The following is a 27466-nucleotide window of genomic DNA, read 5'->3' as shown; positions in this document are numbered from 1 at the left end:
GGAACGATAGTTTTCCTGTTTAATAATAATTGATATTTGTATCTTTCAGATTTGTAAGTTGCAAGCCTTTGATATCTTCTGATTTACGCCTCTTAGATATTTCCAATTTACGCTAAACGTATTTCCTCTAGAATATAGTAACCGGTCTATAATGAATAGCTCTTAATACTACATAACTCAATGTTTGTACTATTACATGGCACTAACACCAATATAATAACAACAAAATTGTAACAGTAACAGCCTGTGAATGTCCCACTGCAGCGCTAAACCTCCTCTCCCTTTTTGAGGACAAGGTTTGGAGCTTATTTCACCACGCTGCTCCAATGCGGGTTAGTGGAATACACATGTGGCAGAATTTCAGTGAAATTAGGCACATGCAGGTTTCCTCGCGATGTTTTTCTTCACCGTCAAGGACGAGATGAATTATAATCACAAATTAAGAAGATGAAAGTTCAGTGGTGCTTGCCCGGGTTTGAACCCACGATCATCGGTTAATATTCACGCGTTCTTACCACTGCGCCATCTCGGTGGTTAAAAATTGTAACGACAGTTAATATCAACCATCCAGAGCATTACATAAATTATACAAAACAACTTCGTTACAAGTGTTCAATGCTATAGAGCTTATTACTCAGCTATAATTAACTACAATGAACAACGGTTAATTTTAATTAGTGGGGGGAGACGGAATGGAACAATTTAGGCAAAATCAAGAATAAGGACAACGCTTACAACGTTACCAGCTGGAATACTATACCACATACATATATTAATTATGTTCGTGCTTACTTGGTTCACGCGAATTTGATTATTTAGCTACTGTGTACATATTCCATTGCGATCTCTTTTCTCGAAATCAAAACCGGTCTATATAGTAAGTCATATCATTGAGAGTAATCTTTCTTAATTGACATTTAATTCATCCAGTCGTTTATCTCAAAATGAATATCTATCTATAGACAGCAAAAAAATCAAAATAAAAAATGTTCGGTTTTTAAAACGAATTATATCGATGCTCATGATAAATATATATGAACAAATAGTGTCACTTATTAAAAATATTATGCTTTAGATTTTGAACGTTAGCGCAATATAGTAGCTTATTAAGTAATATTAACATTGTGCCTCAAATTGGGTGCCAATTTCATACACTCTTCTTATGGGCATCCCAACAAACCCAGAGACCTAACCACGACCTCTTTGACCTTTCTATATATCTATAAATTAAGTCCTAATTGATTACTGGTGGTTCAAAGGTACTTTTGCAGAGTAATCAATTGTTTCTCAAAGTTAATTTAGCTGTAATAGTTCACCAGTCGACTGATGACTTTACAAATTTAATAAAATCTATTGCTATCTCGTTAGACCCACTCAATAGTTATTGTTTGGATTGGCTTGTTCAAAAATGTTATGTATTTAAATATTTAATAATAATCTAACGTAGAAACCGACACGGTATCTTTAATTCATTAAAAACAACATCGTAAGGATACCAACATGCTTAGGACTAAATTCTGCCAATTGTATATCCACCAAAATTGAAGCTGAGGGTGGAATAAGCCTTTTCCTCAAAAGGAGAGTAGATATTTGCATATATTGATATCAGCAGTGAGACATTTAGAAGGTGGACAATTCAACCTAAACGAAAAATACATATTCAGTAAAACGTTTAATGTTTATGAACTTTGTATAATAAAAATAACCAGCATAGTAAATAAGTTTATTTATTAAATTTTCAATCAGTTGTAACCGTTGGACCGATATTGTCCCACTTGGTGTGCCAGTTCTAGGTCCGATTTGATCTTATCCGGTGCTCTGCAAAGTTTAACGCCGTACTTCCTATCTGGCCTTTTGGCCTGGAACTGAGATTAATTGACCACAAGTTCAGTGACTGAATTTGTCCTTCTGAAATATAGGATATTTCAGAAGGATAAATTTGTTCGTATTAGTTCTAATCGTAAAAGTGTTCATTTTTATTCTGATAAAATTCAAAATGTTTACAAGTCTTACGGAACTATACTTTATATCAAATCCTGTTTCTACTTAAACTTATATACTGGCTTATATAATGGCTTGAATTTCTAAATGGTATATGCATTATTGAGCATAGTTTCAAACCAATTATGGTAATTTAACTTAAAGTTACCAATAACTTGAATGTTAACAAAAAGTAAAAAGTAGCAGACCGTAATTTTATCACGTCTCCACTCGAGTAGCTTATACCACTACGCTGCTCGATTGTGAGATGTGGATACAAATGTGGTGAATATCATACAACTCGTTCAGGGTTCCTTACGAGGTTTCCAATCGTCGAGCGCGAGGTGAAAAAAGTACATAAAAACTCAGTGCTACTCAGAACTTTAAACGCGGTCGACTTAAAACCATAATCTGGTCGGTGTGGATTAACGTTTTTTAGCCCTGGGCCATATTCAATCAAAAATCTCTTCTTAATATAGAAATAGTTTTACTACATATTTTTTTTCTTTACTTCCTCTATCCTGGTCATGAGATCAGATGAGGCGAATAAGGAAATAGAAATTGCGAAGTGCATTCTGTTTGCGCACACACTTCTGCACAAAATTATGTCCAGCGTAACTAGTCTCGAACGAACATCATCGTATGTGTTCACATTATCATAGAATGTTGAAATGTTTTTGGTTTTCTTATGTTTGTGAGAATTTCTGACATATACCAATTATTTTGTTTTAATTTATTCACGAAAGCGTGAAAGTAGAACATGGAATACGTAAATATGAATGAAAAACATCATGGCTCACCACAAATATGCTAAATCTACACCGAAAAAGACACGAAAGGAAAGAGCAAATATCAGAAATAGAAAGTTTTTAAATCTGCAGCGAGCTCTTATTTGGATTTCATTTCATTTTTAACTTTATCACTATTGTAATACAGTTAAATTTTACATAAGTTTATGTTGCTTTCATTTCAAAAATTAAACTAATTTTTAAAATGAAAGTAATATGATGTGGGAAGTTGTAATTTGTGGCAACTTTTAAACTCTATTTCTTTAATTATGAGCTAGTTGCTAAAACATATATATATATTTAAACATGTTTTATTCCTATACCTAAAAATGTAATGTACTATGTAAAATATTTTTTTTGCAATTTGCCTTTGCAATGTAAAGAATGGTTAATATTTCTTACAGTGCATGTAAATATATCTATGGGTTTTGGTGACAACTTACCATCAGTTGCCCCATTTATTCGTCCTTCTACTTATTTAATATGTATATATATTTATTAATACAATATTATAGTATATATTTTTGTTAGTCAATTTTAAGGGCTAAGAATAGCGGTTGCCTCATTAAAAATAATAATAAAAATGTATTTTAGCTATTAAATACCTATAATGCTTGCATGTACTGCTTTTGTATGTTTACTTGCGTGTACTCGCGTGTAAAGTGTTTCTCGTATTGTAAAACAAATAATGTAATTACACTTGCGCAAAACAATCTTGTGCGGGTAATATTTTCTTGTAGGCTATTTGCATTTGCAATTAAAATCAGTCACCCCTATAAATATTAATTATTTTTTTTTCTTATCTCTCTTTAAAAGTGTTCTCATCTTTCATTCGATTTAATGAAAATTAAGTTAAAATAGTAATATATAAAAAAAAATATGATTCCATCTCGAATTCTGGACACTAGTTTAATAAAACAGACTTGATAAGTGTGTAAGTCTGAGATCTTAAGCGAAGACATCGTGTTATCCGTGCAAGCACCACAAACTTATAATGTGCTCAACTTACTTAATTCATTTCATGCTCGATGCTGATAAAAAACGTCTTGATAAAACCTGCATGTGTCGGATAAAATCCTACCACATGTGTATTTACCAACTCACACTGAATAAGTGAACCTTCTCCTCAAAAAGGGAGAGGAGACCTTAGCCCAGCAGTGGGATATTTACAGGCTGTTACTTACTTTTTTACTTACTTACTGAATAAGTTCCAAAGCATAAGCTCCAAACCTTCTTGAGAGACATCTTGAGGTCAAACCCTGACCAGCTATGTCCCTGTTTAAATGTGTTGTAATTGTAATGTAATTATGATATTATTTTATGCACATATTAATAATTAATATTAAAATATATATGAATTTCAATTCAATTATAAGGTTTTGTTTTATTTATCTTAAAATATCATAAAACATAATATTAACGATCCTAAAAATAATATTTACTGTCAAAATAATAAATATTTTTTCAATTGTTATTTTTTAAATGTTTTTTTATGCTTTAAAATATTTTTCGTATTCCTCTAAAGTACTTCGATCATAGCAGAATGGTCGTGGAATTTAGACACGTGATTTTCGGCGTAATTGGTAATCAAATACAGAAACGTTACTAAAAATAAAACAAGGATTTAAAATATTCACGACCAAGCAAGACCTTGTTTTATTATATAAAGAAATACAGCTATTTAATATAATTTTACACTAAATTGGCATTCTATTTCCATTTTTTTGCGATGATTAATTTAACAAACTGTTAAAAGGGCCAAGCAAATAAATTATCTTTGTTTGTAAAAATTTACATAAAGCTATCTTAAAAGGGAGACCACGGCAAAATGGCTTTTAATAAATCATTCTGGTTATTATCATTTTTATATTTATATTATCATATTATGTATATATAAGAATAAATTGTAAATAATTTAATTGAAAAGTCATTAACACCGTTGTCTCCTTGTTTCAGAAGCCGATTATACATTGGATGACTCTTTTTGGAGTGAAGATAGTGCTTTTGGTAAGTTAACCATAGTTAACAAAGATTTTAAAACATTCGTGATATAGAAAACCTGGTACTGGTACCTTTATTAGAAAACATTGAAAATATTTCCAATTAATGTTGGCTACCATGTGTGGTTTCACGTTTTTAACATTACTTTTCCGCCGGGATGATTATTGGATGAGCTTTTGAAGCAAAAGACAAACATCACTAAGTTATCATGTCCTTTATTTGGTATATTTACTGGTGGTAGGGCTTTGTGCAAGCTCATCTGGATAGGTACCACCCACTCATCAGATATTCTAACGCATCAGCAGTACTTGGTATTGTTGTGTCTGATTTGAAGGGTGAGTGAGCCAGTATAATTACAGGCACAAGGGGCATAACATCTTAGTTCGCAAGATTAGTGGTGCATTGGCGATGTAAGCAATGGTTAACATTTCTTACAATAATACTTACCATCAGGTGGCTTATATGTTCGTCCGCATACCTATACTATAAGCGCGTTCGGAGATAAAAGAAAAAAAAATTAACGGAACCTACATGTGTTAGATGAAATGTTGTATGTGCATCCCATCTGTATTTGAGCATCGTCGTAGAACAAACTCCGAATACTGTCCTTAAAAGTAGACGAGGCTTATGCCTTACAGTGTGACATTTACGGAATGAATACCCTTAATTTAGACTTACCAAGTCTAAAACAGCTAATATATTTTTAACTTGTACTGCGTCTTCATTTTCAACGTCTTCAAACATTTTTTTTATCACAGGAACGTTGTTAATCTGCAATTGACAACAGCTTAATCATTATTGCAACGAACTAGTAGTGGTATGTATCGGACATTTGGTCGTTTAAATTATCATATATATACACGCTTTCGAGTCAATTTTTTTTAGATAAAAAATACAGTTTATAAATTTTTAAAAGTAAAATATCAAATTTAAAATATCACGTTAATTCCTCTTCATGGATCTTCTCAGTAGCGTCTAGTTGTTTCATATAAAATAGTAATACGCAAAACAGAAATATAGCCCTTAAAATTCAGCGAGTTGTAAAAAAACGCGTTTCCAGTACTTCCTCCGGGGACCGTACATCACGGGCAATAACCGTTTCCAGTCCCGGTCGAGTTTATTTTATCCTTTTACGGTTTCAGATTTCGGTAGATGCTCCTTTGAAAATTGGGCGGCATCCCATCCTCGATATAATTATGTAGTTTGGGAGATTTTAATTAATGCTATAGAGTTGGATTTTTTTAAAAAGGTTTTTCAACTAATTACTTTTTGAAAGGCGATATTAATAATATCTCGAATTTAATTTTCGCTTCTATAATGTTATGTAAATTTCGCAGAAAATTATTCCAAGATATATTTGTTAAAAGAACTTTATTAAATTAATATTTTATTCGTTTTAAATTACAAGGAATCGATTGATCTAAATGAGTTGTAACAAAATACCTTAACACATATTTTATTGAGATGTTAGATGATTAAATAATATCAAAGTAATCTCAATGTTGATAGTTCAGATTGAAACGGTACGACAAGAGTTCTCAATGGCGCACTTATTTCATAGTTTGCATATGCCATACAGTGTGATGGAGTTTCACGTATGCCATGCATGCTGTCTTGTTCAATGATTTGCATGTGAATGCATTCAACATGTAAATTTAAGCGTTTCAGAGACCGCGTAGGGACGTGTCTCTGTTCTAATCGATTCTGAATCGATAGAATCAGGTTAGAGGCTTTAAAAACAAATACTTTAGACGCCTTCAATGTTTCATCAGTTTCATTATCCTTGTAAAGATTATAAAATTTATATTGAAAAAAAACAAATATTTTGACCGATATAACAAAGCGGTTAATGTGTTTCCTTTACGTGTATTTTCATTTGAGTTTCTAATTCGTTTCGTGATCGGCGGTAACGATTGAAAACCTGTATATGATGAATGTAAGCTTGGCACATGTGTGACTAGCCTGCTATATAAAAGCGTGGTGGAATAGGCTCCCATACCTTCTCCTCTAGTGGTGAGGTGCAAGGTCACCTCGCAATGAGACTTTGATAGGCATTATATAACATTTACTTCACTTATTTATAAATACACATGTAAAGTTTATATCGGTTAATAACCATTTACTTTAATTTATTTTTCATTTATTTTACTTTAAAAAGCGGTGCATTAATGGCTTGATTACATGAAAACATATTTAAGCAATTACTCATTGGGAGCAGAGTTCATAGATAAATCTATTAAAATTATCAACCAGCTAACACAATAAGCGACACACAATTATATGATGGTGGCTAATCTCCAACCGAGATGGCCTAGTGGTTAGAACACGTGAATCTTAACCGATGATCGTGTGTTCAAACCCGAGCAAGCACCACTGAATTTTCATGTGCTTAATTTGTGTTTATAATTCATCTCGTGCTTGACGTTGAAAGAAAACATCATGAGGAAACCTGCATGTGTCTAATTTCATTGAAATTCCGCCACATGTGTATTCTACCAACCCGCATTGGAGCCGCGTGGTGGAATAAGCTCCAAACCTTGTTCTCAAAAGGGAGAGGAGGCCTTAGCCCAGCAGTGGGACATTAACAGGCTGTTACTGGCTAATCTCCAGATAAAGCGTGGCCAACGAGGCAGTTCACAATTATATATTAAATGGATGACCTTTCGTCTTGCTATTTTAGGTAACAAAACTGTTCAATATTAAATTTATTTGAAAGGCTCAGCGACCCTTTCAAATAAATTTAATGATCGTCATATTATTGGCGTGCGGGCATTAAGTTACAATTTAACGTATCCGTAACTTAATTTTTCAAAAGTTCAATCATCTAAATATCGTATATATCAAATTTAAAATGGCCAGATCAAAATATATATTCAATTTGTTAAATTTAATGAAAGTAAATTGAAATGTATAGATTATTCTAAAGTGTCTCTTAATGCAGGTATAAGCGTAATAAAAAGTAATAATATTCGTCCTCGTCACGTACGCTGAGTGGCGTACAGTGACGCTCGTAAAAGTCAGTATAACGCATGCTTGCGTCTCACGCCCTGTGACTGGATCACGGGTCGCTGGCTGTTACGAGTTCGTGACTGTACAAGTTACACCGTGCTCTTTGTGATCGTATATATCTAGTTTATATGATTCTTATCTGATATTAAATGGGACGTATGCATACTAAGATACCGTTTTATAAATTTTTCATATCGTATCTATGAGGGACAGCTGATTAATTTATTGTCTTTTTTATTAAAATCTATTTAATACACAGTGTTTTCATATCATATTTAGTATATTGTAATTAATTTTAAAGCAGCTGTTTGTATTTCAAAAAAATCCCCTATATTATTTTTGATTAAGTGTTAGAGTGCACTATCTTTATTTAGCTTTTTAAAACAGATATAGTACTCTGTAATATTTTTCATTTTGATTACAATTATAGTCAATCGTATTCATAAATTAAAATGACACATAGACGTGCCACGTCGTAGATCCTGTAGCAGTTCTACGACGTAGCGTATTTATGTCGTTACAAATCTTAGCCGTCTAGTTTAACTGTCTACGCCAAATAAATATAAATGGATAATATTTATCGCATTTAGCTTCACTATCAGAGGTCGACGGCTTTATTGCCATAATGATCAGTACTATTATAAACAGAAGTGACTATTTGCTTGTAACCGTAAAATACTAAACGTTCCTGATAACATACAACAAAATCAGACTAAATAACTACTACTGGTGGTAGAGCTTTGTGCAAGCCCGTCTGGGTAGTTACCACCCACTCATCAGATATTGTACCGCAAAACAGAAGTATTCGGTATTGTTGTGTTCCGGTTTGAAGGGTGAATGAGCCAGTGTAATTACAGGCACATAACGTCTTAGTTCCCAAGGTTGGTGGCGCATTGATGATGTAAGCGATGGTTAACGTTTCTTACAGTGCCAATGTCTACGGGCGTTGGTGACCACTTACCATCAGGTGGCCCATATGCTCGTCCGCATTCCTATTGTATAAAAATAATAATAAGAAAATTTGTATTTGCTTCACACGTATTAACACTTTTATATAAATAATTGTGGGGAATTAAAACCTCAAAAGTACGGGGCTTACACTGTAAGAAGCTACTTATAAAATATGTACATTATTCGTGTATATAATAATACACATCAGTCAAAAAAAGGTGAAATAATACTTTAATACTACTTATTGTTGAGGAATTCCGGTGGCGATCTGTGGTCTTCTTCAGCAGTTCCACTTCAACAAACTATACTTTCTGAATGTAAATGCTTGACTTGTTAATGCAAATACCAATTTTGGTTTATATATGCAAATAATATTTGAGGAGTTATGTCCTCATGGATCCCATTATCAGAAATGGATTTTGATGAAAATGGGATCAATCTGAAAGTATTTTAAATAAATAATAAATATTTCAATTCGGTTTATAAATGGCAGTGTTTTGAGGTAGCAAGCATTAAAAAAGAACAATGAAATTGAGAAACTCCTCCTTTTTAATGTCGGTTGAAAATCGTTTGCCGTGACAAATTTAATGCACAGCCAAAACTATTGAATCTAGGAATATGAAATATGAAACATAGGTTTGTAACGAAACCGTTGTAACGAAATAACGTTGTTTTGTAAGGAAAGCGTCCGCTGAGAAAGGATTTTTAGAAATTTCAACTTTTAGGGAAAGAGAATGTTACGGTTAACTTTGTATTTAATCAGACAAATTCTGCACGGCAGCTAGTATAAGTTAAATCACTATAATTATAAAAAAGATTTAAGATGGTTAACGTACCAGCTGTTGCATCTTCATTTCGTTGCATTTATAAGGACTCGAAGTGGTTAAGTAAAACAAATTTATATTACATTAAAATCCTTATAATTTACTTAACTCAACAACAAATATTAGCGTGTAAAATTGAATATACCAATTTTAGCAACTACATCTCTGCTCTTACGGTTGCGTTGTATTCAACTCGTTGGTTCTGAACATCGATACCACGTCATTGACTCCCATTGAATCAGAGGTGCGCATGACGTACTACAAAGCGTCGGCATCGGATGAGGCCGTATACTCATTATATATACAACAAATATATCATCTGTGTATATAATAATCACCTTCAAACAGCTTACATTGATTAATCTCTTTATTTCATATCGATAAATCTTAATGTAAGGCTTAGTATAGGCAATTCATATTTTATGTCTATATATTTTATAAATGTCACAACTACTGTTCAACCAATAAAACGATAAAATGTTAAGCCATTCACCATGATATTTTAAGATAAATCTTTCAACATTAGTGCACCCACTACGAGATCTACATATGTTGATAAGTCCTTTAAGCTCGACTCTGACCTTACTCAACATTCAAACCAGAACGCAACCATAAAAATCATTGTTAGTTAGTCGTATAATTCGTAAGTGTGTGATGGCCCCCTAAATAACAGCCTCTACAGGGCCTCATAGATACATGTTTATAGACATAGTTCAGTAGTGACAGGATTGATTACCTGTAAATTTGCGTCATACCAATTTGGGACAGATTACGTCTACGGTGGTACACATTACAAAGTATATTATTAAGATATTATGAATTTGTTTATGCTTATGAATTCATTTTTTTTTTACTTATAAATATTTCATAATTAAAAAAATGTTTTTAATTATGTATCGTGTTTTTAATAATAATCGTTATTCTTAGTTTTATTCTATATCAAGTGATAATGTAATTAAAACGTTTTTTTTTTGTTTCAGGTGACCAACACGAAGAAAATAAATCAGATGGTGAGTTACATTTATGACAATTTATCAATACATTATGCCATAGCCGAGATGGCCCAGTGGTAAGAACGCATGAATCTTAACCGATGATCGTGGGTTCAAACCCGGGCAAGTACTTCTGAATTTTCATGTGCTTAATTTGTATTTATAATTCATCTCGTGCTTGACGGTGAAGAAAAACATCGTGAAGAAACCTGCATGTGTCTAATTTCATTGAAATTATGCCACATGTGTATTCTACCAACCCGCATTGGAGCAGCGTGGTGGAATAAGCTCCAAACCTTCTTCTCAAAAGGGAGAGGAGGCCTTAGCCCAGCAGTGGGACATTAACAGGTTGTTATTGTGTAGTGTATCAATACATTAATCTTATAACACATTTTACGTACCCGTTTTTGCATTCGATATTTGAATCAATAATCTTTCTTTGGATATTTGAAAAAAGACAATATTTAAATTTAATTAAATCAATATTAACGTACATTTTAGTCTAACGTATAATACGGTATACATACAGATGTTTTATCAAATGAGAAAGTACGCCTGTTATAATAATCATAAGCATGTAAGCCGATTTCTAAATAATAATTTCAATTTATTGTATATACTATAAAAATATTCTAAATATTAATTTATGCTATCAATTGTACCGTAACCGTAACAGCCTGTGAATGTCCCACTGCTGGGCTAAAGGCCTCCTCTCCTCTTTCTGAGAAGGTTTGGAGCTTATTCCACCACGCTGCTCCAATGCGGGTTGGTGGATCAATTGTGCTTTAACAAAAAATATGAAAAGCTTACACTTAAATAAATTAAATTTTATATTTTTCTTAAAATCATTAAAAGTAAATTTTGTTATTTCAATACAACTTTTATAATACATTTTTGTTATTATGGTTTATAATGCAGAACCAATACTGAGGTGTTCCCTGTACATCGAGAGTAAATTTCACATGCTCTTGAAAATAAATTATTCTGCTTGAATACGTAAGGAATAAATGCTATTATTAAGGTCTTAATATTCAGCATCACTCAAGTGGTATTCATGCTAATTGTCTAAAGGAGAAAAGTATTTGTCGGTAACATTCGTGAATATAAATGAATGGAAACATCGGGATCCATTTCCTAAAACAAAAGAAACGCGAATTGTTTGGTATACATTGTATTCTACGAGAAAGATAGAAAACAAAAACGTTCTTGTGAAAATATTAATTATGGACATACGATATCTATAAATAGTTTTGTTGTTTCGTTTAAAAATATTTAAGAAATCATTTATCGGAGCTAGAGCTTCGTGTTAGCTAGACGTTAAGTTCTACAAAGTCATAAGGAATTAATATTTTACTTTGAATAGCTCTGATCCGATTTAAAGGGTCAATTACATTATATATTTATTACTTTATATTTACAGAGGTTATAAGATGTTAGACTGGCTGACTCGTTGGTGTAGCGGCTAGATCTAAGGCCGCAGAGCCGTAGGTCCTGGATTCCCAAATAAGGACAATAAAAATTTATTGAGGTTTTCATTCGAAAATTCTCAGTATCAGCCCAGAGTCTGGAAGTTGGAAGTATGCCTCCCTCCATAGCCTCGGAAAACACGTAAAGCCATTGGACTCTTTCCAGACTTCGGAATATGAGAGTTAGGGAATAGAGTGTTTGTAAACACCTATGTTTGCGCACACACTTGTGCACTATATTATATCATTTGCAGTTGGTTAACCTCCTTTGAGATAGGCCGCCATGGCCGAAATCGGTCTGCAGGACTATTTTAACCATTAGAACCCATGATGTTTTTAGAGAGCATTAAAAAAATCAGAATGCAAATATCCCACTGCTAGAATAAGACTACCTCTCTTCCTGAGGAGAAGGTGCCTATTCCGCTACTCCAACGTGGGTTAGTTGATTCACATGTGATAGAATTTCTGTTGATATATAACGGTTTTTATTATGTTTTCATTCACAGCTGAGCACGAGATTAATAAATAACACAAATTAAGAGCACCCGCAATCTTTGGTCAAAATTATATTCGAACCACTGGGCCACCTCAGCTTTATATTTTGAACGTTTTAAAAATATAAACTCGATGAGGAACGTACCGCGTTCTAGTTTGTCAATATCGCAGGTGTTGATTGAATTAAATTAATTATATATATTTCCATCCAAAAATGTAGTTGGTAATAAAATAAATAACTGAATTTAATTTTGTTTAAAAATATAATATAAGACTTATATTTACTTATTATTGTTTATCTAATAAATTGAACATAAAAAATGGTTAAAGTATCTATTGCTATAATACTTTTGTTGCAAGTAATAATTGCAATTTCTTAACAAAGAAAACAAATTGCTTTTTAAATTACTTATACTTAATATGTTAAGTTCTGGAGTGCATTTAAATTAATAATTATACTGTAACTATAGAAGAGCAAAGAGTGGCTGTCTTTAGATTTTCCTCAAGCAACCCTAATTGCCCTGAAAAAAGTTTCATTACGAAACCGTATCCAAAGCCTTTATGAGGTAATTGAGACTTATAGAGTTACTTTAAAGTTAATTTCCATGAATTTTATAACGGAAAGTTTGTGAGGGTTAGAGTTCGTATTTTTCATACAATATTTCTAAAGTTCACAATGTCGAGAATAGCTCAGTATACCGGTGGTAGGGCACTGTATTATCTGGTTGGATAAGTGGCAAGTATAACTTATTACATTTATTTATAAATTGAATTGCAAGTTCTAGCGTTAATTGACAATAAAGACATAAGGAATAAAAACATATTCGTTTGAAAAACTAGAACCTATAGAAGTACTTTATATTTCTTAAAGTATCAGTGTGCCAGCGTAGTCTACTCGTTGGTAGATATCACCCACTCATCAGATATCCTACCCGTAACAATAGTGTTGAGTCCCGGCTTGAAGCAAAAAAAAACGTATCAATGAGCGATGGTGATCACTAACCATTTGACCCTACATTACATTTTCATGTATTTTATTAAAATTATCGTAAATTAAACTGATAATGTTGTGCCGTCAGCACATCGCCTTTTTAGTTGATAGAAATGGAGTATTTTTGGCATGACGAAATCATAACAATTTATTATTAGATTATTATAATACATTAATCAATCAGTCAGTACAGGGTACTCAAACAATTGTGACGTGTCGTAAATAAATATATATTATTCCTTCGGTCTTTGAGTATTGGCTAGCCTCATATCTGGATCCGTCTCTCAATATTATATGCCTCAGTATCTCAAGATAGCCTACACACTAAAGTGGTGACTCCGACGTGATCTGAGGCCCGACGTGATCTGAGACCCGACGTGATCTAAGACCCGACGTGATCTGAGGCCCGACGTGATCTGAGGCTCGACGCAAAAAAGGACAAAGTTACACTCTAGCCCTAAGGCCGACTTCATCTAGGGAACGACGTGATTTTTTAAGATTCCGGCTGCTTCTAAGTACTGACTCGCAAGAAAGCAACAATGAGTATCCCCGCCGCGCAGCAGAGCAGATGTGCAGCTCATTCAGCATCTCAAAACGACGCTGTGGAGCTTGCCTCAGTGACGGTCTCGTCAAGGATACCGGATTTCTGGCACGATCAGCCAAGGTTGTGGTTTGTGCAGTGTGACGCGATTTTAGGACCACAAAAACTGAGTGACGACACGAAGTTTAACCTCATCGTCACTAAATTAAGCAAAGATGTCATTCAGCAAGTTAGTGATATCCTTTTGAGTCCACTGGAGACAAATAAATTCGAAACTTTGAAAACCAGATTGTTGGCAGTGTATGAGGAATCGGAAACCAGCAAATTTCAAAAATTAATTAGCGGAATGGATCTAGGCGATCAAAAGCCTTCACAGCTTTTGCGTCGAATGAGAGATCTAGCGCGTGGAAAAATACCGGACCACACGCTTCTCATCATGTGGCAAGGTCATCTTCCTGCTTCGGTTCGAGCTGTCTTAGCTGTAAATGAAGTTAAAGACCTCGAAAAATTAGCTGCTATGGCCGACAAAGTGATGGAAACCTCTAGACCTGCAAATATTTCCGCGATTCAAACACCTGGTTCGAGGGATAACGCATTTATTTTAGCTGAGATCGCTAAATTAAGCTTGCGCATACGTGAAATGGAGAGTAGGTCAAGACAGAGAAATTTAAGCAATAGTATGCAAAAACGACGCCGTTCTGTCTCGCGAGAGCGTAATACAATACGCCGTACGCCCGAAAGTGCTGATTGGCTATGTTATTATCATCACAGGTTTCATAGTCGCGCAAAGAAATGTATAGAGCCGTGTTCGTGGAAAAAAGACAAGAATTCGGGAAACTAGAAGTGGTGCGATCGCCGGCGGAGATATGCACCATCACTCCTTCTCACCGCCTTTGTGTTACTGATAGTAAGAGTGGACTTAGATTTTTAGTGGACACTGGTGCGAACATTTCCGTTACCTTATGTTAAGAAACTATTTAGTGATAATAAATGTGACAATTATAAACTATATGCCGCAAACGCTAGTGAAATAAAAACGTACGGTAGTAAGACACTAGATTTAGATTTTAATTTGCGAAGGCCTTACCGTTGGACTTTTGTGATGGCCGACGTAAAGCAACCGATATTAGGTGCAGATTTTTTAGGTTATCATAAGTTATTAGTGGATATTGACAAAAGAAAATTAATAGACAAAGTTACTAATTTGTGTGTGATAGCTTCAGTGACATTAAATACTCAGCAATCAGTGAAAACTATTGACTATTCTAATGAATATAGTGACTTATTAGCAGAGTTTCCTAATATAACGAAACCAATGTGTTTCAAAGAGACTCCATGTTATTCCGTTGTCCATTATATTGAGACGACAGGATCCCCTGTCTTTGAACGTCCGCGACCTTTACCATCGGATAAATATGTCAAAGTGAAGGCCGAATTTCAGCGTATGATGGATATGGGAATTTGCAGGCCCTCTAAGAGCTGCTGGGCTAGTCCGTTGCATGTAGTTTTAAAGAAAAACGGTGAGTTGCGACCATGTGGCGACTATCGCCGTCTAAACAACATAACAAAGTCTGATAGATATCCCATACCCCGCATACAAGACTGCACTTACGTGCTAGCAGGAAAATGCGTGTTCTCCCGTCTCGACCTCCAACGAGCTTATCATAATATAGCAGTTGCAGAACAAGACATCGAGAAGACGGCCATAACGACTCCTTTTGGACTATATGAATTCACTCGAATGACGTTTGGTTTAAAAAACGCAGTGCAAACGTTTCAACGTTTTCTCAATAACGACGTATTTAGAGACATGGATTTTTTATTTTCATACATCGATGACGTCATTATTGCATCAGAGTCAACGTCATTGCATAAAGTTCATTTAAAGAAAGTTTTTGAACGACTTAATCAGTTCGGACTTACGATTAAATTGTCGAAATGCGAGTTTGGCAAAAAAGAGCTTGACTTCCTTGGATTCCACGTATCAGAAAAAGGTTTATGTCCACTTGAAGATCGAGTGAAAACCATTTCGGAGTATCCAAGGCCACATACGGTTGACGAGCTACGACGCTTCTTAGGGATGTTGAACTTTTACAGACGTCACCTCCCCAAGGCAGCAAGCATTCAGGAAAAGCTTAATGGTTTCCTGCACAAAGCCAAGAAGAAAGATAAGACGCCTATTCCTTGGACTGACGACTTCGTAGATGCTTTTGAACAATGTAAGGAAAGCTTAAAAAGCGCCGTTTCATTGTCCTTTCCATCTCAAGACGCTCATATATCACTCATGACTGATTGTTCTGCTACTTGTGCTGGAGCCGTCTTACAACAGAAAGAAGAGAACTCATGGAAGCCACTTGCATTTTTTTCAAGTAAGCTAAGTGAAGCGCAACAGCGATATAGTACCTATGATGGAGAACTTTTAGCTATTTACAAGGCTATAAAGCACTTCAGGTATTTAATTGAAGGTCGTCCTCTGACTATTTATACGGATCACAAACCATTGGTTTACCCCTTCAAAAAGAACGCTATCGGAAAAAACGATACACCGAGAAGGTTGAGACATTTAGATTTCATTTTACAATTTTCCACATCGATTCAACACGTCAGCGGAACCGACAACATTGTAGCTGATGCTTTATCGAGAATATCCACCATCGATACCCCATCGCCGATCGACTATGAAAAACTCGCAGTAGCTCAGGAAAAAGATAATGAATTAAAAAAGTTACTTGACTCAAAGAACTTAAAGTTTAAGAAACTTATTATGCCAAATAGCAAGATACCTATTTTCTGCGAAGTGTCTACTAATAAGGTGCGACCATATTTGCCAGTGGAGTTTCGTGTGACAGCATACAAAGCCATACATGACTCAAGCCACCCGGGAATTCGCACAACAAGAAAATTGATCCCCGATCGCTATATTTGGGCAGCGATGAATAAGGATGTTGCCTTATGGGCCAAATCATGTTTAGATTGTCAGAGATCGAAAGTGCAACGTCATACAATATCACCTATCGGAAATTTTCCTAAGTGTCAACGCTTCGAACATTTACACGTGGATATTGTCGGACCACTAACTATTTGTAAGGGTTACCGATATCTAGTTACCATGGTAGACCGGGCGACTGTTTGGCTAGAAGCTTACCCAATTAAAGACATTACAGCTGAAACGGTAACTAAGATTGTTTATTCAGGCTGGATAGCACGATTTGGATGTCCATTGCGTATTACGACGGATCAAGGTCGTCAATTTGAATCCAACTTGTTCGCATTGTTGGCTAAGAGAATGGGCATAACTAAAATAAGAACCACGAGCTATCACCCACAGTCAAATGGTGTCGTCGAACGAACTCATCGAACATTAAAAACAGCCCTTATGTGTAGAGGCAATACGGACAATTGGGTCAACGAATTACCGTCAGTTTATGCAGAATAAGTGCAGCCGAGATGGTTTACGGTGAAGTCGTTTACCAGGAGATTTCTTTTCGCCGACAAAGTTGGAAATCACTGAAAATGAAACGTTTTTGCAAAACTTGCGTTATGGGATCAGGCAAATTGCATCGCTACCGAAACGAGATTTAAGACAAAACGGTATATTTGTACATCCAGAATTAAGTGAGTGTACACACGTTTTTGTGCGATGTGATAGAGTTTCGAAGTCACTTACGTCACCCTATTCTGGACCATTTAAAGTTTTAAGCAAATCAGCGAAACATTTCAAGATAGTGATTAATGGTATCAAAAAAATAAAAAGCATCGATCGCCTTAAGCCAGCGTTTCTAATTACCAGCGAACATAGCATTGATCGAATTCCAAATAAGGTAGAAGCTAATAAAAACAATAAGCCTATGACAACGAGATCTGGTCGTGTAGTTAGATCTGTTGTGAGATTTGCATACAGATAGATTGAAATATTTAGTAATTTTTTTAAATATAATTAATAGTAATTTTATAAAAATATTTTGATGTTATACGCACATAAAAAAGGATCATATTATATACATTTTTTTTGCTTTTTTATAATTTCTTTGTTTAAAGATTTTAATTGTTTTTAAGATTTTTTGAGTACCTTGGTTACTTTTGTTTCTAGTTCATAGAGTTATATATAAATTTTTCATGTAGGTATTGTTAATTTCTTTCTCAAAGGGGGATGCTATGTGCCGTCAGCACATCGCCTTTTTAGTTGTACTCCATATTTGGCATGACAAAATCATAACAATTTATTATTAGATTATTATAATACATTAATCAATCAGTCAGTACAGGGTACTCAAACAATTGTGACGTGTCGTAAATATATATATATATTATTCCTTCGGTCTTTGAGTATCGGCTAGCCTCATACCTGGATCCGTCTCTCAATATTATATGCCTCAGTATCTCAAGATAGCCTACACACTAAAATGTCAATCCATCAATATAATAATACTTCGCTGCGAGCAACGCGTCTTCTCTTTATTCTGTACATATGGTGTTGGAAAAGATACTCTGAACCAATATCAAGAATTCTATGAATAACTACTATAAATAAAAAGTACTAGGTGCCTACATATCCGATGAAAGACTATTTGCTTCTTTATCTCTAAGCTATATTTTGTCATATACAGAACTCTATGTATAAAGAATTCATTGTTTTCCATTACGTTTACAAATCTCAGAGAATCGTATTTTTTTTCAGAACATCGCATAATCATCACTTTTACAATTCAAAACTTTAGACACATATAAGTACAATCCGGTACCCTGTAAAAGCGTACTTACGCGTCAGAACGAGCGTGATAACTGTTAAGCTATTCTAATTCAACGCTAAGCGAGTCGTGTTCAGCGCCGAGCGAACTACAACCGACTCGATTTCCAAGCGTTCCAATAACAATATCATGTACCATGTGAATGTATGCGCCATCGCTAAATGCGAAGCATGCATAATGCAAGCGTCATCTGCGGTGTGCTTGGGCCGGGAATGCGCGGTTGTACTCGTTGTTCAAGCGGAATTTAACCTAATGTATATCTTACATTCATTATCTATACAAAATTCGAAATTCGAATTAGCGAATTTAGTATTTTTCGAATTCGCGCAATGACTAATGATGATAAATGTATTGCAACACAACACTCCAATAACAAATTAAAATAATCTAAGCTACAAATACAATCAAGTGCTTAAGTAATAAGCTTATGTCATATTTGTTATATTTGATAACATAACTATTTTGATTGAACTTATAAATTAAATTAATTGTTAAGCTAGATTGGCGCTTAATTACGCAATTCAGGCTGCACACTGCGTCAGTGAGCAAACGTATATTTAATTTGCTCGGATAAACCTAAAATTATTTTTAACATAAAATATAATATACGATTATTTTTATATTGTTATGTACTCATTAAGTAGTCACCTGACCGCTGAGTTTCACCAACGGAGAGAACTTACACCAGACCTCTAAATTCCATCCTGTAAGCTCTCCGGTGTTGCAGGTGTCCATGGGCGGTGGTAGTCATTTTCTATCAGGTGAGCCTCCTGCCCATTTTCCCCCCTCTACCATAAAGAAACTATGGTTCGCATTTTAACAATAACCTGATATCATAAACAGAAGTAAGCTGATAAGTCGCTCAGGGTAGTCGGGTCCCAATGTATGTCTGTCTATCTGTCCAATGAAGACATTCCCTCAAAAAGTTCCTACTAATGAAATATTAAGAAATTCAAGTTTGTACAAAGCTTAAATTTATTTGTTGTTAAAAAGCAACGTAGGAGTCGCAGAGGTGTTGTGGAATTTATTTTCTGGAAACAGTTAAGCTTTTTGAACTTTTAATAATTACTAATTTTGATAACAGTTCATAATCGTTATAACTCTATTTATTTATTAAATGAAAATAACATTTCTTTTGATGTTATTCTTATTCTAGTTTAATATAAAATTGTTTTCTATAAAAGGCAACATAGAATTAACAATTAAATAATGTAGTCTGAATTAATATAAAAAGAAATATAATTCAAACCTATAAAAAATTTAAACCCCTATTATTTCACAATTAGGTATGGTATGATTTCTTCAAATTTAGAAAGAACTACACTTAACGGAAGGCAAACAAAAAAACCCATACATATAAATGACGGAAGTCTGAGGTAACAAACGGTAAAAAATGCAACTGAATTAAGAACCTAATTTTTTTAAGTTGATTAAAAACATATTAGTTTTCCAGCTCCAACTCCATCCTGAAGACCGTAACTGAGAGGTATGATTCTTCAATTGTGCGTCATATTGTTCATATATGTAACTGACAATGAATTTGTGACTAAATATTAAATAGCATTCACTAACATAGAATATAAGCTTTTAATTCTTTTACCAACCCACTTTGAAAGCTACTTATCTGAAGTAAATTTTATTTTATTTATTATTTATATATATATATATATAAATATATATAAGTTTTATTGATGTATAAGTTACACCGTTTGTGTTTGGACGGTGTTACAGATAAACAGAATGAATGCATCCACCTTCTTGACTTGCAAGTCATTCATTCCTCATTCGTAAACCACGTCATTATCGCGACTCACGCTCCAGTCATTATAGTTAAAATTACCAGCATTCCTCAAGTGTCATTCGCAAACAATGTCGGTTAAGCCATTGTTTAAAAAATATATTTACACACTTATTCATCGGCGAGCGATTTATGGAACAAAGCGCTTTAAGCGTTCCGAGGTTAAGCGTAATTAAGCGAGACTATTAATCACTTGTTGAAATACTTATATGAAATTTTATAACGATTATCACACACTAGCCCTTTGTGATATTTTTCATTATTGGTTTCTGGTCGGGGTTTCGCTCGCGTGAAGTATATGTTACCCTGTGTTGCTTTCTGTACCCCTGATAACGTATGCTAAATTTCATTATTGTTAATTTACTTTTCTACAAAAAATTAATCTAGCATGCTTTCAAAAATAAGCCTAGACTGGTTTTGAGCACGTTTTAGAATTAAAATACGAAGACACACGATTAATAAGTGGTTGTTACAATTGTTATTTTAATATTAAGAATACAAAGAAAAAATCTTTAATAAGATTTCTCAACTCCAGATTCTCCACCAGCCAACCATTTAAAAATTTTAATTGAAATTGTAATTGAACTGAAAATTATAAACGAAATCAGCAGACGAGTACACGCATAATGAGCTTTAAATAAACGATGTCAGTTGTTAAAACATGTCATAGCTATGTATGTTGGTACTTACACAATTTCAAACATATATAGCTTGTTAAAATACTTTTTTAAACACACACACACACACACACTTATACATATAACACACACTTTTAAGGCAATTAATTATGATGAGCTATATACAAACACAAAAAATATGATCAAGGATTTTTTTTTACTATATTTTATAATGACAAACAACTGTAGTCCAGCTAAAACTAGTAATTATAAAAATATTAACAATTGTGAATGCGAAAGAAACTCAGCGGGTTTTTTTATGTTTATAATTGCTTACAATTTTCAATTTCATGAAATAATTACCAGGAGGCAGTTCAACTTATTTTTTTATTACAACTCTTTGGGGAATTCCGTTGTTTAACTGTGTACATGGCCCCACTAAAGAGTTACTGACTAAATACAGTCGAGTAATAGTTTTAGGATAAACCCTTGTACAATATTTTTATGGTATTAGGTTACCACCGCGTATAGACTTTGTAATTGTAAGAGATATTAAGCATCCCTTATATCGCTAGTACCTTCCTTGTGATGATATGTCCATTGTACCTGTAGCTACGCTAGCTCACTCAAATTCCAAACCAGAACACAGTTAGGCAGTAGAATATATGGTGACTGGGTGGTACCTATAAAGAACTTGTACGAATAACTCAAATGTACTAATATTACATCGAATTGTCTAACAAATTCGTTAATATTTTTCCGACATTCGAAATTCAAAGTTTCCCGGGAACATTTCCTTCTTTCGACGTCACCGTGAAACTGAAAATTACCCTGACGTATTAATCTATGACCCATTACATTGCAATCGAGATGACACACAATTAGTCACGTAGCGACGGGCGGTGCCGCATTACAAAAGATTTACTTCCCATGAATACGCTTTCAAACTTTAATGGAATTGGATGACGGCTTAATTGAATCATCCGAGACGAGCTTCCATAAGGTAGTATCAGACTGATGAAACGTTCGGCTGCGATATGTACAAATGTGTACTAAATGCTTTATTAATTTAATTAAAAAAAATATACCGACATTTTGACTTACATGTAAATAAATTATAATTATAATAAAATATTCATTTTTTAATTTCCTTACTCGAACTATATTTCAGAGTACTGTCATTTCATTTGAGCAGCACTTTCAACCTATATCAAGTGTTATATACACTTTTTATTAGAAACAAGCACAAATAGCTATATAATATTGTGCACAAATAGCTATATAAGTTTTTTGAATCATATTTACGTTTCATGAATATTAAAATATCGATTCAAATCTGCTTGTAATATGTTTGTAATATATTTGGCTTAAATTTATTTTACTTTCCATAGTTGAACCAATTATTAAAAATGTTCACAAAAACAATTGAAACTGACGTAAACTTTGAAGCATACGCGTATATACAGGTGATTCAATTTAATTATGTACTTAAATTACACTAAAAGTATAATTTAATATTACTCTGACATTTAAATTCATACACAGTCTAACCGCTTATTTAGTTTTGTGTTCTCATATAATCGTTAAACACGGAGGCTGCGGTTACCGCAACAGCTGCGGTTACCGTTGTTGTGTGAACGCGCCCTATATTTCACGTATGATATCATATTATATATATTATTGAAATATTATTAATAAATTTATCTTTTTGTTATTTTACATCACCAAAACGAGATAAAATTGGAAACAATTTTCAATCGACAATTCGTTTTAACATGGCGAGGATTAAATACAATCCCATAGCCTGTTTAATATCAATTTGCAAATGAGTTTAATTGTGTAACTTTTACGAGTAATTTAGTATGAATCCTATAATATAAAATAATTGAAATGTTCACAAAATAAAAAGCTAAGGTGGATCGGTGGTTAGAAGATGTGAATCGTGATTGAATATTCCGGAGTCAAAATAGGTGAGTATCATTGAATTATTCGCTCATTTTAAATCTGGGTGACATTAAACATCATGAGAAAACTTGCATGTGTCAGATAATATTCTGCCATATATATCCAACGGCGTGCATTAAATTTGAATTCAATTTGAAAATAGAATTAGAAAAATATACCTTCATAGAACGATATATTCAAAACATTTTTAATTATTAAAAAAAAAACCTACTCAACACTCCAAAATTCATTTAAAATCGAACGCTATATAATGAAAAATGTATATAAGTATAACATATTTATATAACGTTATGTGTAGATAAAGAGTCCAAACCTTTTAGAGAAGGTTAAAAATACGATAAAATGTATTTGTTTGCTTATATATGGCGGATAGCGTTTCTGCTTTTATCTCTTAATCCGTTACACACGCTACGTTATTTGAGCTCGTATGTGCAATGATTTAAAAGGGATTAATATTGGATTCTGATTATTGAAAAAATATAAATTGTACTTGAGCGTTTTGAGTTCAGTTCACATGGTCTTTGCATTCGAGTACCTAAGTTATTTAAAGAGTAACTTGTAGTCAGCATATTTGGTTGTATAAAATGTACCTTTAAATTTTATTGCTTACCATAATTACGAGTATATAACGAGTTTTCATATTATATAAAACTTGATGTTTAGTGGTCACTACCACCCATAGACTTTGACGATGTACGAAACATTAACCATTTTGTACATCGTCAACGTACCATCACAACAATCCTAAATATTGCTGTTTAGAGGTAGAATATCGAATGAGTACGGTACCATCCATCAATACCCAACCATCGAGTTTAGATTTTCGAAAATATTTAAGAAATAAATTTAAGACAAAGATTTAAGACATAAGTAAAGCTTAATAAGCAGCACAAAATAATAAAAGAGTAAATATTTTTTATTACCTTTGGTTATATTATATATATATATATATAAGGCTAATATATAGGATTCCCAAAAATCTTTAACGATATTATATAAATACGATTTATATTTTGCATTTTATAAATACAGAGAAATCAGTATATTTGGTATGTGTAACTAAATATGACAAAACAATAAAGAAAATTTAAAGACAAAGGTAAAATAATGTTCCTTCGTGGTTAGAATAATTATAGTCATCAGAGCGTTATGTAGAATTCGGAACAGTCAGGTTTAATACTTGTACCATTGTGTCGTACAGCTCGGGCGTACGCTCGGGCGTACGGGCGCCATCTTGGTAACGGACTGTCAAATGCATTTGGAAAGCGTATTTCGATGGAAATTTAATCGGATGCATGAGTGAATATGAAATTGTTGCAACTGATTTTAAATCGAAATATTTTTTAGTAATTTATTTTTCATTTTATAACTCTTTACATTTTATGTTTGTATGTACTGTACTCTTTGATATATTTTCGTTAAACATTTAGTCTTCTAATATCTTGTAAGCCTAATTAAAACAATTACTGATACATCTTTGCAATGTCGAATGATAATTTTACTTTTGAGTCTGACCACCGACTCCTTGTAGAACAAACAACTGAATAAACTCGATATATGTTTGTAAGTTCGAAATACCTATCTTATTGCAACGTTAGTTTTTTTTTTATATGTATATAATTTTTTACAATGCTAATGAGTATTCAATGTGGTTGTTGTCATGTTGATTACTTGTCATTCTGACTACCCAATACAATGAAAAAAAAAAATCATTTTTTCTTTCCATCTGAGCCCACTAATTCGAAAATACGCTAAAACTCATAAAAAACTTAACAACTTCGACATTCCAATCATTTTTCTTTCATTAAGTCTTGACGTCGAGATTTTTCGGCGCTTTTACTTTAATTAAACGAAATGTGATGTTATATTAAAAAAATTGTCGCTGATATTTTGGGTCACAAAGCAATGAGGTCATTATAACGACAGTCCCGCAAGCGCAACTCAGTAAATTCATCTTACACATATATTTTCGGTTTATTTAATATAAAATGGAATACATTGTATTGCAAGATTTTTTGATAAATATTAAGGATGGTTATAGAGTAATATGTGTAGTCTAGATTACTTAATGCTCAGGGATTTGTATCCTCAAAAGCAACACTTGATTTTCCATTACTTGTTGTTGGTTAGTAAGTGACGCCTCCAAAATTCACGCGAATTTGACTTGGAGAAAGGCTGATAATGAACAATAGGTCTTTCAAAATAAGAGTCCTATGTCTCCGTATAAATCATGGAGATATATTTCAGGCAGTCAGTCGAAATAGATACTAACCAATTGCTCAGAAGATATAATTAAATATATGTAAACAAAAATAAGCTTTCTATTCCATTCCCTCATATACCGCTGGAAAAGTCAACACGACCTTAAGAGGTAATAGTTTAGGCACAGGACCAAATTCTTTAGATAATTATTGATGCACTGTAATGTTAACACTAGCTCCAAACTCCGGCTTGCTACCAAAATTTTCTTAACAAAAAAATAAATAATAATATCCTGGGACATTATTCACACACGGCCATCTGATCGCAAATTAAGCAGAGCTTGTACTATGGAAACCAGACAGCTGATATACTACATATATTACTTTTTTTTGTAAACACATACTTATATAAATAATTTCACCCAGACTAGAGACAAACAGACATGTTCATGAACACAAATGTCTGTCCTGGGTGGGAATCGAACCCACAGCCTTCGGAGTGAAAGTATCAACCAACCACGCCAACCGGCCCGTCAAAAAGAAACATCTAATGTATTTTTAATTCCTAGATTAAGTCAGGAGATCGCAATGTGTAGTCCATAGTATATTAAAATTAGTCGTTCTACAGATAATACAACAAATATAGGATCAAAGGAGGAGTTTCATGTTCAGTTTCGAATCTGCGAGAACAAACCGCGGTATTTTAGCGGCTACTAACTATTTTCAAAAGCTGTGTCTCAACAATTGAAACAATGAACAGCTAGATGAAAGTTTTCAAATAACGTTAACATTTAATCTCGTTTCAAAGGCATCATAACCACTGATAACTTAGTATATGATTGTATGGTTCTTGCGGGTTCTACACTAGTATCTACATTTATATATTTAAACCGGTGGTAGTTTTACATTTAAAATTTTGATACTTATCATTATAAATTAAATAAATAAAAAAAAAACATAAAAAATATTTTATAAGCCGAAAATCCCACTCTTTATTAGTATTCCTCTTTTTATTAAAATACGAGCTCTTATCTCAATATTTATGACGTGAAAGCACCCTTAAAATATTATGACATTCAAAACCTCTTGCGTCCTTTTATATCAAACCGTGACAATTCTTGGTTGAAATAGAATTAAATCTTCCTTGAGTTGAACAGTAATAAAAAAAGGTTTTAAAAGTTTTTTTTTTAATTTAGATCAGAACGCAGTTTTTGGGCGTCCCCCTCAAGCGACGTAGATGCGAAAAATACGATACATGTTAGGGCGTTCCCCACAAGCGACGCTAAAGACAAGAACCAACGTTCGCATCCAAAAGTCTTTGACAAACTCAGACTCGCATCGTGGAACCTCGGCACAATGACGGGACGCAGCACAAAACTAAGCGAAATTCTAAATGCAAGACAAATAAACGCCTGCTGCGTACAAGAAACGAAATGGAAAGGGTCAAAATCCAGGGATATCGGAAATGGCTACCAGCTTGTATACCATGGTACTGATACCAAAAGAAACGGAGTAGGTATCGTATTGGATGAAAACCTGAAAACGAGAATAATCAACGTGGATAGGAAGAATGACAGACTTATTAGCATAAAACTAGCAATGGACGCCTTTGAACTTAATCTTTGTATATGCACCACAAACGGGATGTTCTGAACAAGAAAAGCAAGATTTCTGGGAGGACTTTGACGAAATTATGCAAAATATTCCTTTAACAGAACTTGCCCACATAGGAGGAGACCTGAATGGACATGTAGGAGAAAAGAATGACCTTTATAGCGACATCCATGGAGGCTATGGATTTGGCAGTAGAAATAAAAAAGGAATAAGAATTCTTAATTTCGCATCCAGGCACTTAGTAAAAATAATTAATACATACTTCCAAAAAAAAACCGGACCTTATCACCTACAAATGCTCTGAATATAACTCACAAATAGATTATATCCTCGCCAGCAACGACATCTTTAAACTTTATAAGGACTGTAAAGTGATTCCCGGCAATGGGCTTGCCTCACAACATAGGCTTCTCGTCTCAGTCATGAAACTACCCAAACCTATAACAACACACATCGGCAGAACAGACAGTATTAAGTGGAAAGAA

At 33.7% G+C, this 27466-nt stretch overlaps 1 protein-coding gene across 11 annotated transcripts in view; it reads left to right on the top strand.

Moving 5' to 3' along the window:
* The window catches only part of LOC126769939 (disintegrin and metalloproteinase domain-containing protein 23), a 533325-nt gene that overhangs the window by 298752 nt on the left and 207107 nt on the right, over positions 1-27466 (top strand). For 10 of the 11 annotated variants that reach the window (XM_050488967.1, XM_050488957.1, XM_050488965.1 and 7 more), the window contains 2 exons: positions 4725-4775; positions 10534-10563. In XM_050488967.1, coding sequence (XP_050344924.1) covers positions 4725-4775; positions 10534-10563 — 81 coding nt within the window. The remainder of the gene's footprint in view (positions 1-4724; positions 4776-10533; positions 10564-27466) is intronic. The other variant, XM_050488959.1, reaches the window with a different exon arrangement.

This window comes from Nymphalis io, chromosome 8 (assembly GCF_905147045.1).
Source record: "Nymphalis io chromosome 8, ilAglIoxx1.1, whole genome shotgun sequence".
In the NCBI taxonomy this organism is placed as follows: domain Eukaryota; kingdom Metazoa; phylum Arthropoda; class Insecta; order Lepidoptera; family Nymphalidae; genus Nymphalis; species Nymphalis io.
This window is presented reverse-complemented; position numbering and strand designations above follow the sequence as displayed.